At 42.3% G+C, this 12,252-nt stretch overlaps 1 protein-coding gene across 1 annotated transcript; it reads right to left on the bottom strand.

Annotated features, from left to right (window-relative positions):
* Positions 1-4,540: 4,540 nt before the first annotated feature.
* mul1 (mitochondrial E3 ubiquitin protein ligase 1) lies at positions 4,541-10,840 on the bottom strand. Its single transcript, XM_066690957.1, has 5 exons — positions 10,644-10,840; positions 8,966-9,093; positions 8,252-8,339; positions 6,601-6,721; positions 4,541-5,801 (listed from the first exon to the last, which is right to left on the bottom strand). Exons 2-5 carry the CDS (start codon positions 9,083-9,085, stop codon positions 5,072-5,074), a joined length of 1,059 nt encoding a protein of 352 aa, XP_066547054.1. The 5' UTR covers positions 9,086-9,093; positions 10,644-10,840; the 3' UTR covers positions 4,541-5,071.
* Positions 10,841-12,252: the final 1,412 nt, after the last annotated feature.

The raw sequence follows: 12,252 nt of genomic DNA, 5'->3' as shown, positions 1-12,252 counted from the left end.
CCTGTGCGCACCAGCGCTGTGTGAGAGATCAGTGACTGCAGGCTGCTGGAAAGTGCAGGAGAAGTGGCCATTGAAGTGTGTGTGGGTGGAGGGGGGCTCACACAGTTTGCACTGACTGGTGCACATGCAAACACACGCACAGAACATGCGAGAAGAAGCTGCTCCATTGCGTCAATAGCGCGGCCGTTAAACTGCATTAGAACTGAAGTGGCATCAAGCGATATTTCCTATAACCGTCTCACACAGGGTCCCTCTATCGATTATGTATCCCCTCTGTACATTGCACTTTAAAAACCCTTACAAAAAGCAGCCTATTCATTCGGCGTTGGTATATTATGTTCCAATAGTATTTCACAGCTCTTCAAGCCCCCTCAACCAAATATTATATGAACGTACTGTAAACTTTTCATCTGATCATGTTCCTATTAAATGAGCCTATCTATGCTTTTACCAATCACACAGACGGCAGTCAAAGGTGTTGCTATTTAATCCGCACTGGCACAGCTGATTCCCGCAGTGCACACTGCACACGACTGCAGGAATGGGCTGCTGTGTGTGTGATGATGCCCTGGCTTGTGTGAAGCCCAGGTGTGTAACACACTCACAGTGCAGCGCCTGTATGAACAGCGCGGGGTGCGCGGGCTGAGAGCGCCCTCTCCTGGCGGAACCCCGCACTGGCTCAGGGGCTCAGAGCACCTGCAGGAGAGACTAGAAATCTTTGAATCTCATTGCAACGACGTGTTTTCTCTCACCACGTACACGTTGGCAATAGTACACATTGTTGAACCATATACTCATCAACATAACCAATACCTTGTCCTCTGTGTAATGAATCCCGGTGTATTAATTGATAACAAATTAATTTCAAATAAATAATTACCAAAATCCCAAAACATGATTGTATACTTGTCTTAAATATATTGTTTGGATAGATCGGTCAGGATTTCATACACGTTCAGCAAACCGCTCTAGAGAGTTATTATCAATAAAGAGAATTGAAACCCACGCCATCCATAGAGGAACGACATCACTACAGAGCTTCAAACGTCATCAATACAGTGGGGGAAAAAAGTATTTGATCCCCTGCTGATTTTGTACATTTGCCCACTGACAAAGAAATGATCAGTCTATAATTTTAATGGTAGGTGTATTTTAACAGTGAGAGACAGAATAACAACAAAAATATTCAGAAAAACGCATTTCAAAAAAGTTATAAATTGAGTTGCATGTTAATGAGGGAAATAAGTATTTGACCCCTACGACTTAGTACTTGGTGGCAAAACCCTTGTTGGCAATCACAGAGGTCAGACGTTTCTTGTAGTTGGCCACCAGGTTTGCACACATCTCAGGAGGGATTTTGTCCCACTCCTCTTTGCAGATCCTCTCCAAGTCATTAAGGTTTTGAGGCTGACATTTGGCAACTCGAACCTTCAGCTCCCTCCACAGATTTTCTATGGGATTAAGGTCTGGAGACTGGCTAGGCCACTCCAGGACCTTAATGTGCTTCTTCTTGAGCCACTCCTTTGTTGCCTTGGCTGTGTGTTTTGGGTCATTTTCATGCTGGAATACCCATCCATGACCCATTTTCAATGCCCTGGCTGAGGGAAGGAGGTTCTCACCCAAGATTTGACGGTACATGGCCCCGTCCATCGTACCTTTGATGCGGTGCAGTTGTCCTGTCCCCTTAGCAGAAAAACACCCACAAAGCATAATGTTTCCACCTCCATGTTTGACAGTGGGGATGGTGTTCTTGGGGTCATAGGCAGCATTCCTCCTCCTCCAAACACTGCGAGTTGAGTTGATGCCAAAGAGCTCAATTTTGGTCTCATCTGACCACAACACTTTCACCCCGTTCTCCTCTGAATCATTCAGATGTTCATTGGCAAACTTCAGACGGGCCTGTACATGTGCTTTCTTGAGCAGGGGGACCTTGCGGGCGCTGCAGGATTTCAGTCCTTCACAGCGTAGTGTGTTACCAATTGTTTTCTTGGTGACTATGGTCCCAGCTGCCTTGAGATCATTAACAAGATCCTCCTGTGTAGTTCTGTGCTGATTCCTCACCGTTCTCATGATCATTGAAACTCCACGAGGTGAGATCTTGCATGGAGCCCCAGACCGAGGGAGTTATTTTGTGTTTCTTCCATTTGCGAATAATCGCACCAACTGTTGTCACCTTCTCACCAAGCTGCTTGGCGATGGTCTTGTAGCCCATTCCAGCCTTGTGTAGGTCTACAATCTTGTCCCTGACATCCTTGGACAGCTCTTTGGTCTTGGCCATGGTGGAGAGTTTGGAATCTGATTGATTGATTGATTGCTTCTGTGGACAGGTGTCTTTTATACAGGTAACGAGCTGAGATTAGGAGAGTCCCTTTAAGAGAGTGCTCCTAATCTCAGCTCGTTACCTGTATAAAAGACACCTGGGACCCAGAAATCTTGCTGATTGATAGGGGATCAAATACTTATTTCCCTCATTAACATGCAAATCAATTTATAACTTTTTTGAAATGCGTTTTTCTGGATTATTTTGTTGTTATTCTGTCTCTCACTGTTAAAATACACCTACCATTAAAATGATAGACTGATCATTTCTTTGTCAGTGGGCAAATGTACAAAATCAGCAGGGGATCAAATACTTTTTTCCGCTCACTGTATGGCAAATCATTCATATTCTAAAAATTAAATATTGCCCTATAGTGCATGATATGTATAGCTATAGATATATACACACAGTGCCGTGCAATAGTATTCAGACCCTCTCACAGTTTTTACAGTTTGTTGCTTTAAAGATTGCAGTCATGAATTTGAAGTAGGAATGAATGTCATATACACAACCTACTCCACACATTCAAAGCAAAGAAAACAAATAAGTAAATAGATAATATGAAATAAAAATGGAAAAGTTACGATTGCATATGTATTCAATCCCTTTGGTGTGGTAAAACTACATTAATTCAGGTGCACAAAATGACCTTAACAAGCTGTAACAGTGGTTCTGACAATTGCAGAATTAAAACACTCATCTGTAAGGTTCCCTGGTCTCAACACTCAACCATGAAGACCAAGGAGCTTCGAGAGCAAGTCGGGGATAAAGTAATTGAAAAGCAGAGACCAAGAGAAGTATAAAACAATGTACTGAAGTGTCTGAATGTTCCTGTGAGCACAGTCCACTCACTCAAGAAATGGAAGTGTGTTGAACCACTCGGACACTGTCTAGATCAGAGGAGCTAAACAATAAGAAAGTGAATTTCTTGGAGTGGCCCAGTCAAAGTCCTGACTTGAATCCTATCTGAGGAATCTGAGGAAAGACTTGAAAACTGCTGTCCTCAAGAGATCCCCAAGGAACATGAAAGAGCTTGAGCAAATCTGCCCAGAATAGACAAACAACGCACCAAACTGGTGTGCAGTCAGTAGAGACTCACCCCAAAAGACATGCGGCTGGAATTGCTGACAAAGGTGCTTCCACCAAACATTGAGCCGACAGGTCTGGACACTAATACAATCCACAGATTTCAGTTCAGTTTCTATTTAGTGTCTGACATTTACTCTAACTTATCTTACCCTTGAAAGTCTTCAGTTTTAGGATTCAAGTTGTGAATAAAATATTAAGTTAAATGTGTATGCATCATTCTGATATAATGATAGATGACCTATACCAGGGGTTTTCAAACCGGTCCTGGAGGACCCCCTGCCCTGCTGGTTAATGTTCCAACCTAAGTCTTAATTACTTAATTGAATGGTGTATTGCTTTGTTAGGTCAATTAAGGATTCAATTAAGCAATTAAGACCTTGGTTGGAACAAAAAACAGTAGGGCAGGGGGTCCTCCAGGACCGGTTTGAAAACCACTGACCTATACTATGTGTTCAGCAACAGAAACTAGTTAAACTTCTGTATGTTGAGGTGTAGAGCTGCGATGCAGAGATAACTGCGTTTGAGATGGAAGTTAAAACAAAGGTGAGGGAGCAGCGCAGTGGAAGAGCAGGAATAAAAGTAACAAGGCAAGAGGGAATGGCACACAAATCTGGGATTAAGGTTTAATGCTGCTATAGTTTAATGTGTGAAGTGAAGTTTCTTGTTAAATAAGTTCAGAAGTGAAGTATAGTTAAAACTTCAGGAAGTGTTTCCAGTGAAATCAAGTTGATTAGTGTAGCTCTCCACACTTTACAAATCACGTACAGTAGTTCTATTCTCCTTGTGCTGCCAGAACTGCCCACTGAAGGGAACTGCTACAATAACTACCTTCCTTCGGTTTGAGCGCCTTCTTAAAGAAATGTTAGCTGAAGCTTTCTGACATCAAGAGAATGTCTCCTGGAGAGGCAAATCAAATTCCAGCGAAAGCCTTTTGAAAATACGAACAGTTTGATTTCCACCCCCCACATCAATTCCCCTTCAAGACGGTCAGTAAAGAGAGAAGTAACCTGTAATGTACCAGACACAGATTCAGACACGCATCACACCGGTCCCACAAAACATTCGAAACTCAGTCATCGCTCTGGTTTCTTGACAAACCTCTCCACAAAAGAAGCTCTTCAAGAGAGAAGGTAAAATAAATCAGAAGAATTTTATTACATTACATAAATACACAAGATTTTAAACGTAGCAAAACTTGGTTCGTATTACTCATCAGGGTTAAAATGATCCATTATTCAAAGCTCTAATTGGAACGCTTACATCTTGCAAAACATGTCCTCTGGTCATTTGGCCCTTCACAAGACTTCTGATAAGGCAGCTCAGAAGAAATCATTGCCAGACAGTCATTAAAAAGAAAGGAATAAGAAAATGTATATAATCAGGGCAGGTACAGCTAGTTCTACATCCCATTTCCAGATTACCAGAAGACAACAATATTCAGGTTTGGTGCTGGACAGCCATCAAGGATCCAAAGGGAAACCGATGGCTACAGACTTGGATACCATTTAAACCCATCAATTCAATCATGTATTTGGTTAAATAAAAACAAAAACAATGGCTCTGCAGGACCAGAGGCAAGAACTGTTGCCATAAGATAAGAAAAGAACGAACATCTTGGTTTTGGACCAAGTCTGAAAATTGAAAGGAAATTTTGGAAAGGCTTTAAGAGTTGTACAGAGGAACAACCCTGGAGATGAGCTTTCTGCACATGGGGCACTTCTTGGGCTGAGGCAGGGCGTGGTAGCACTCGTCACAGGAGCACACGTGGCCACACTCCAGGAACACGCAGGAGCGCTCGCTGGCCAGGCAGATAGTGCAGGCGCTGGGCGAAACCACTTCCGGCTCTAAATTCAGCTCTCGGAGGCGCTGCGCCTGCATCTCCCGGTACTCCTCCCGGATGATTTTCAGTTTCTGCCTCTCCTTGTAGTGGATGTAGCGTTTCCTCAGGACGAAGAAGAGCGTGGCACAGGTGGCGAGGCCGAAGACGACGGTCAAGACTTTCCACAGCTTCACACTGGACTGCTGTTTGCTCAGGAGCGCCTCATAGTCCAGACGCGTAAGGAAGTAGGGCAGGCCTTGCTTGGGAGGCCGCAGCTTAATCAGCTTGTTGTCCAGGATGAGTTCTCCGACCCCCATGATGCTCTCTCCCACTTTCAGCATCTCCTCGGTCTCCTTGATCCCTTTTGAATGCTCGCCGCTGAGGTAGTTCCCCAGCGTGTCGCTGAAGGACTGCACCGCGGGGTGGAAGTTCTCATACACCATCTCCAGGTCCAGGTCCGTCGACTCCAGCGGCCTGGTGACTCTCACGGCTGCGTTCACGCCTTCGTCCTGGGAGACGAGGTTAAAGGGCACCGTCTTGGTGCGCTGATGAATAATCTTCTCACAGTCATTCCTGGGAGTTGGAGAGAAAAGGTATAAATCATGACTAGTATATATATGAGAGAGAGAGAGATGGATAAAGAGAGATTATAGACGCATTGCACCACAACACAAAGTCTTAATTGACACAAACAGTCCCAGAATCACAGGTGAGGTGACTGAAGTCACAACAGGATTGTGAAGTTGCCCTTGAACTGAAATCAATCAAGAAAACGGAACAGTAAATCTTGGATAAATGTACTTCATTGCAATCAAGTAGCTTGATAATAAATGTGAACAAATAAAAAGCATCTTTATTTTTCAAATTCTGATTCTTCATTGTTTGAAGTTACTCCATATTTTTTTAAACATTATACCCTCTCTCAATACACCACTCTAGTGTGAAAGGAAATCATTTTGGATTGTTGTCTAGTGTGATTAAGATTATATATTGTTATGCCTCTCGCAACCATTTAAATGCAGCAAAGGGTTAATGCTCCACCAACTATTAAATTATTTAATTTTAAAGCAACTTCAAAATCTTGTTCTGATCACCAGCAGTCTTCCTAGACTATGAATTTCTCAATGTAGAAACTAAAAAAAAAAAATGGTGGCAATCAGGGTCTCTGAAAATGTATTTAAAGCACGCTCATGTCAGGCTCATATTGTCCATGTTCAAGTCCTCTCTCGCACACAGTGAATAAGTTTCCCCAATTTCTCCCCCACAGTCCTTCAATATCTCATCAATAAATATGGGTTCCTCTGTACTGGAATTGGTGGATTAGGAGTATTCTGTACACAAAGCACAGTACAGTAAAATAAAGCCCATTCACCAGATGTGTGTCGCCCGATTCCAGACCATCTTCTGCTCCCGTAGTGTCAGCCGCTCGATCACTCCGGTGCAGTTGTCCACGTACTGGCTGCTCAGAGTCTCTTTCACAGATTTAACCACACCTGTGGAAACGGTTCAGGACTGTTCAGTACATGTAGCTCAGAACAGCCTGCTAATCTGGACCATGTGGGCTACACTATCATTAGAAACAACCACACATCAGCAGGATGACAAACCAGGGCCGACAGTCTTTGAAAACCAAAGCACGGCTCACTCCAGAAACTTAGTCCTCAACTTGATTAATAAAGTAAACCAAGAAAGAGGAAACTCTCAGCACGGCATGCCGGAGAATAAGGTAGGAAGTTATCAATCTGTTTTGACACTTTCTATTGGAAAACATGGATTTTAAAACTAACAAATTTCCTCCGGTCTACACCTGCAGCGATTTCTCAGTCCTGGGTCACCTTTGTGAATGTCTTCTTTAAATACACATTCACACCTTATAGAAATCACCCCAAATGGTCGCAAAATGTCACCTTGTATTTAAAACCAGGCCCTTTAGTTGTGGTGTCCAGATATACCGCTATAGAAGTGTTATTAAAATAATGTTGCCAGAAACTTCCCAAATCAAACTCTGTTCACGTGTCCGCACTCAACTTCTAAATAAGCGATTCCTGTAAATAATAATGACTGAAACGATCTACCTAACGAGTATTTAACAACACCGTACATGGTGAAGGGATAATGTAAACTAATTCTGTCCAAGGTCTTATTAGCTTAAAACGAAATTTGTTTTCATAATTTTCCAGTTCAGTATACACGGCACGGTGAATTTCTCCGCTTTAGCAACTGCTTAAACTCACAGTGAAGAATCAGCCGGACATCTACATTGACTCCAAGGACAGGGGGCTTTGCTTGGATTATGATGAATGATTTGCTTACTTTTCCTTAAAAATGCTTCTAATTGGCCTGGGCCTCTTGCATGGTGGTGGATCTCATTAGTACATTTGTATTTTTAGTACATCTGGCCTTAAGTGTGACTAACGCACTCAGTCCGAATCAATAGTCTCAGGCATTTGTTTATGTTTAATTGGATTTTAACATTTGAACACAATTCAAGGTTTAATTAGAGACAGAAATATGCAATAGAAGCTGAACGATCAGGCTTTATAAGAAAATCGGTTTTGTCAAATGTTTTCCGATTGCATGATCCCAATGAGGCTGCGTTTTTATAGGTTTTATAGGATTTTTCTTGGAAACAAAATGTAAGTGAAATGGTAATTTCTGACCAGCGGGGTCAAGTCTACACATTAAATATACCTGCAGTTCACAGGGGAATGGCAATAAAATCTTATTCACAACCATGAATTCTCATTTACATTTTGCTTCCAACAAAAAAAACATCCAATACATCTTCAATAATGATGTTTAAAAGCCTGACTCTTCAGCTTCTATTGGATAATTCTAAATGATATCACAATGTTAAGATCCACTTAAAGACAAGCCTGAGAATATTGATTTGCTCATTCAACGAGGAAGGCATTCAATAAGTTATAATGCATGGCATGCTTGTCACGCTTCCCTGGTTTTGCATAAACAAATCCAAAACACTGAGTGGAGCGCTCATAGGACTGAATACACAATCGCACTACCTTCAATGACTGCATAGGGAACGCACTTCCCTGCCGCTTCGACGAGGAGGCTTCTCAATCCCTGATCTATGGAAATGCGCTTGGCGTCCTGGGAAGCAATAAAAAAAGAACAAAAGAAAGTCATTTTAATTAGAACTTCAAATACTCAACACACCCCCATACGTGCAGCACATCACTAAGTCCAGTAAGTGGTGCTGTGGAGCTACTGTTAGGACATTTAGGAACAGAAATACTGAAGACCATGCATCTACCGCCAAGGTTTGATTTTTCACTTCAAAGAATGAGACAAACAGATGTAAATTCATATTATAAATCAGCACAAGTGTGGCTCCAGTGGCTAAAGGCTTATCTACCATAAGCATGTAAATATACTCGTTACTTTCCTGTTTTTCATATCCCACACAGATTAGGGAAAACAGGGTTCTGCGGCCTGGTGTCAATACTCAAACGTAGGGCTAGGAGACCAAATCTGACCGCGAATAGCAAAGTACACATCTGTTCCCCATCGCCGTTTATTTTATGATTAGAAGACAGGGTATAGCTTCATCATTTGCCACAGAATTCAATATGCTCTGCATCAGACCTTTACGAGTCACACAGGCTTTAAACCCTAGCAGACTAGACCCCAACTTTCGACACATTGCTGCCAACACTCGTTACATTTTATTTTTTTTGAACGCAAGTTTCCCGAGATCAACAAAAGCATTCTGTTACTTTTAGCCCATTCGCCATGTCCAGCCTCCTCCTGTAGAAAGAGTAGAAGACCGCCGTCAAGGCCGAGCTCGTGGCTAACAGGACAATCTGAGCTGTGGACGGCTTCCCACTGTCTTCCATGTTTGCACCTAAAGCAAAAGGGGAAATTCAAACTATAAAATCAATGGATTTGCGGTTACAATAATTCAGCATAGCACACTCACACAGACTGTCAGCGTCCCGGGCTGCTTCGGAAAATAGAAGAGATTCATACAATACACACAATCTTTCCATTTCTGTCCCTAGACTGATGACACTCTAAATCCAGTCAAGCCAGTCTTCTGCTAATGTGCAGCAGAGTATAACAAATATAAATTAAAGCCAATTAAAAAAAAAAAGAGAGCGTCAACATCAGAAACCAGCCCTACAGAGAAGAGCCACTGAAATACAGTGAGTAAAGGAAAGAGATACTTCATTCAATCTGTACAACACATCTCATTATTTTTTAGTTCATCTTCAAATGCATCATCGAGGACATTGTTGTTAGTGGTTTTATTTCTTTATTGGCAGACTTTATCGATTTACAGGTTTCATGAGCAATTCAGAAGTATTTATACTTGGGTGAGTTTTTTTCTCAGCAAACAAACATTTTTTTTAGGCACACATCAATTAGCTATAAGACAGACAAACTTGTAAGTACGGACATTTGAATAGCAAGATATATTTTAGTTTAACCTCCAATGTGCTGTACTGAATTATGAAATGGATGTTTCCCAAACTGCACAGATAACTGCAGAACATTTTAAATATCATAGCTTTCTAGTCTCCTTATTTCCGGATACTTTACACTAGAACGTGTACATTGGAAGAAAATTCACTCTTACAGCAAAGCAAATCTAAACAGCAATAATCAACTGCAAAGAACTGCAACCAATAATGACTTCACTCCCCGGCACAACCACAACTTTTTACCAGATGAAAAGGAAATGTTACACCAGAATGCACATCTGTCCAGCTGCAGTGTGGATGTGAGCCTGGCTGCACTACAAGTGAGGGGAAGCCCATCGCATGGATCAGTGCTTGACCTTTGTCCAGCTGTGGTCAAACACTAACGACCCGACAGGGATCAAAACGCAGGACGCTCATCTGCAGACCTCTGGAGTTAGCAGTGAAGACACTACTGTTATTCAGTTTTCTGCAGGTTCAGTGTGCCTTCAGTTGGACACGTATTGTAATCTGTGGGTGACGCTCAGTGTTTTTAAAGGATGTAATCAGCAGGGTGACCAGATGTGTGCATTTGCACTGGCTGGGGAAATGGGTGATGCAATGGTGTTGTTTCACTCTCTACCTGCGCGTCGTGTTACAGATACATCCACACTGCAACAGCGACGGGAAAGGGATTTAAAGTGATTTTACTACAGAATAGACCGGTTTCTTGGAAGGGTGTAGAAGCAACTGAGAGTAACTTGTGAGAAATGAAAACTGGGAAGACGGGGGATAAACTGTCAGAGAGCCGGACAGCGGGGCGTGTGAGGGACTCCTGTCGCACTGCTGAGCCCCACGCCCGTCCCGGGGCTGCCGGACACAGTGTAACGGCGCGGCGGCCCTCAGTGGAGACAAGGTGTCCACAGCGCCGCGTCACTCCCAGAAACAGCCCGAGTTACTGCGCGGTCATAATGCATGTGAGAGACGCCCTTACCTTCCTGCCAGCTCCCCGCGGCTCAGCCTCCGACACGGACCTGACTTTACCGGCTCTAGTGTGGGCTCGGACAGACGCTAAAGGCGGCTCTGTGAACTCCTGACACTCATTTCTGTGCCCGGCGGCGCTGCTCAGCACTGGCCCCAGGCCTGTCTGTCCGGCTCTGCAGCCATTAGCGCGTCGGCCTTGTAAACAGCGCCGCCCCGGACCCTGAGTGCGCATAGCCCGGCCCCGGAATGAGCATCGCCCCGCCGGCCGCCCGCCAGAGGGCAGCACAGAGACGCAGCTCCTCGCACTTTCTCGCACTGAAGGGTCCGGGATGCTCCGGGGTTTCAGATGCAGGCGATGCTCTGTGAAAGGCCTTGGCATCACATGTGTTGTTATCATCACACAGAAAGAGCTCAATGTGTAGAGTCAGTACTACTGAAGTCACAGGGGTGCTTTTGAGCTGCTATTCAGTAGCGCTTAATGGAAATGTATCAGTGATTGTTTACATAATTCAACTAAAAGTTATAATACTGTATTAGTGTGGTCAGGGTTTATTATAGTAAAATACCTATCTATAATAATATAATAATAACCTTTATTTTATATAGTGCCTTTCGTGTCAAGGACATCACAAAGCACTTCACAATTAACACATAAATAAAACATTAAAATAGAGCACTATGTCTGTGTCTCTCTCTGCGTGTGTGGAGTTGTGTGTCCTGCCATTATCTGTAACTCCAACACAGGCCATCTGTATGTATCCATAAACAACACTGATACACGTGGGATCCCTTCCCTTGAAGCATATCTTACAGAAGTTAATATAGACACGTCTTTCATGTAAAACACATAAGTATGCACAGAGGGTCTTGCTAAATGTAAAGCAACAATGGCAAAGTGGAAATCTGAGGATTTGAAGGGAAATGCATGTTCATGCCTGAGAAATGCAAGTCAAACACGCTTCCTTTGGAGTTAACAAATTGATGTAGTTTAGTGCAGTGGAGTGGAAATGCTTTGCTAACGGATTTTAAAAATGGGTCATGGCTCCAAGGCTTGTAATTGGTCTTGGGAAAAAGAAAAAGAAAAAATCTTCCAAATAATATAATGTTCAAAGTAACCTGGTTTGAACAGAGTTTATTAGAGAACAGAAATATAGACAACAGCAGCAGAATCACTGAAATGCTACTAAACAGGGTGTGCAGGAAACAGGATTTAAATTTAAAGTAGATGAATGTAATTGATATATATATATATATATATATATATATATATATATATATATATATATATATATATATATATATATATATATATATATTAAAGGGAATGGCATGGCAGATTATTATTATTATTATTATTATTATTATTATTATTATTAATAATAATAATAATAATAATAATAATAATAATAATAATAATAATAATAATAATAATATTATCAAAGAAGATTCACACAGTTATAAGTGACAACAGAGAATATCAGATACAGTGGTTCTTAAAAGTATTCATGAGTCTGTGTGGATCAGTCTCTACCAGCTTTGTACATCTGGACACAGCAATTGTCGCCCATTCTTCTTTTCAAAATTGCTCAAGCTCCATCAAGTTGGATGGGGACCTTTGG

The sequence above is a fragment of the Amia ocellicauda genome, chromosome 18 (assembly GCF_036373705.1).
Source record: "Amia ocellicauda isolate fAmiCal2 chromosome 18, fAmiCal2.hap1, whole genome shotgun sequence".
Classification (NCBI taxonomy): domain Eukaryota; kingdom Metazoa; phylum Chordata; class Actinopteri; order Amiiformes; family Amiidae; genus Amia; species Amia ocellicauda.
Note: the sequence above shows the minus strand (reverse complement) of the source record. Positions and strands in the feature narration are given on the sequence as shown.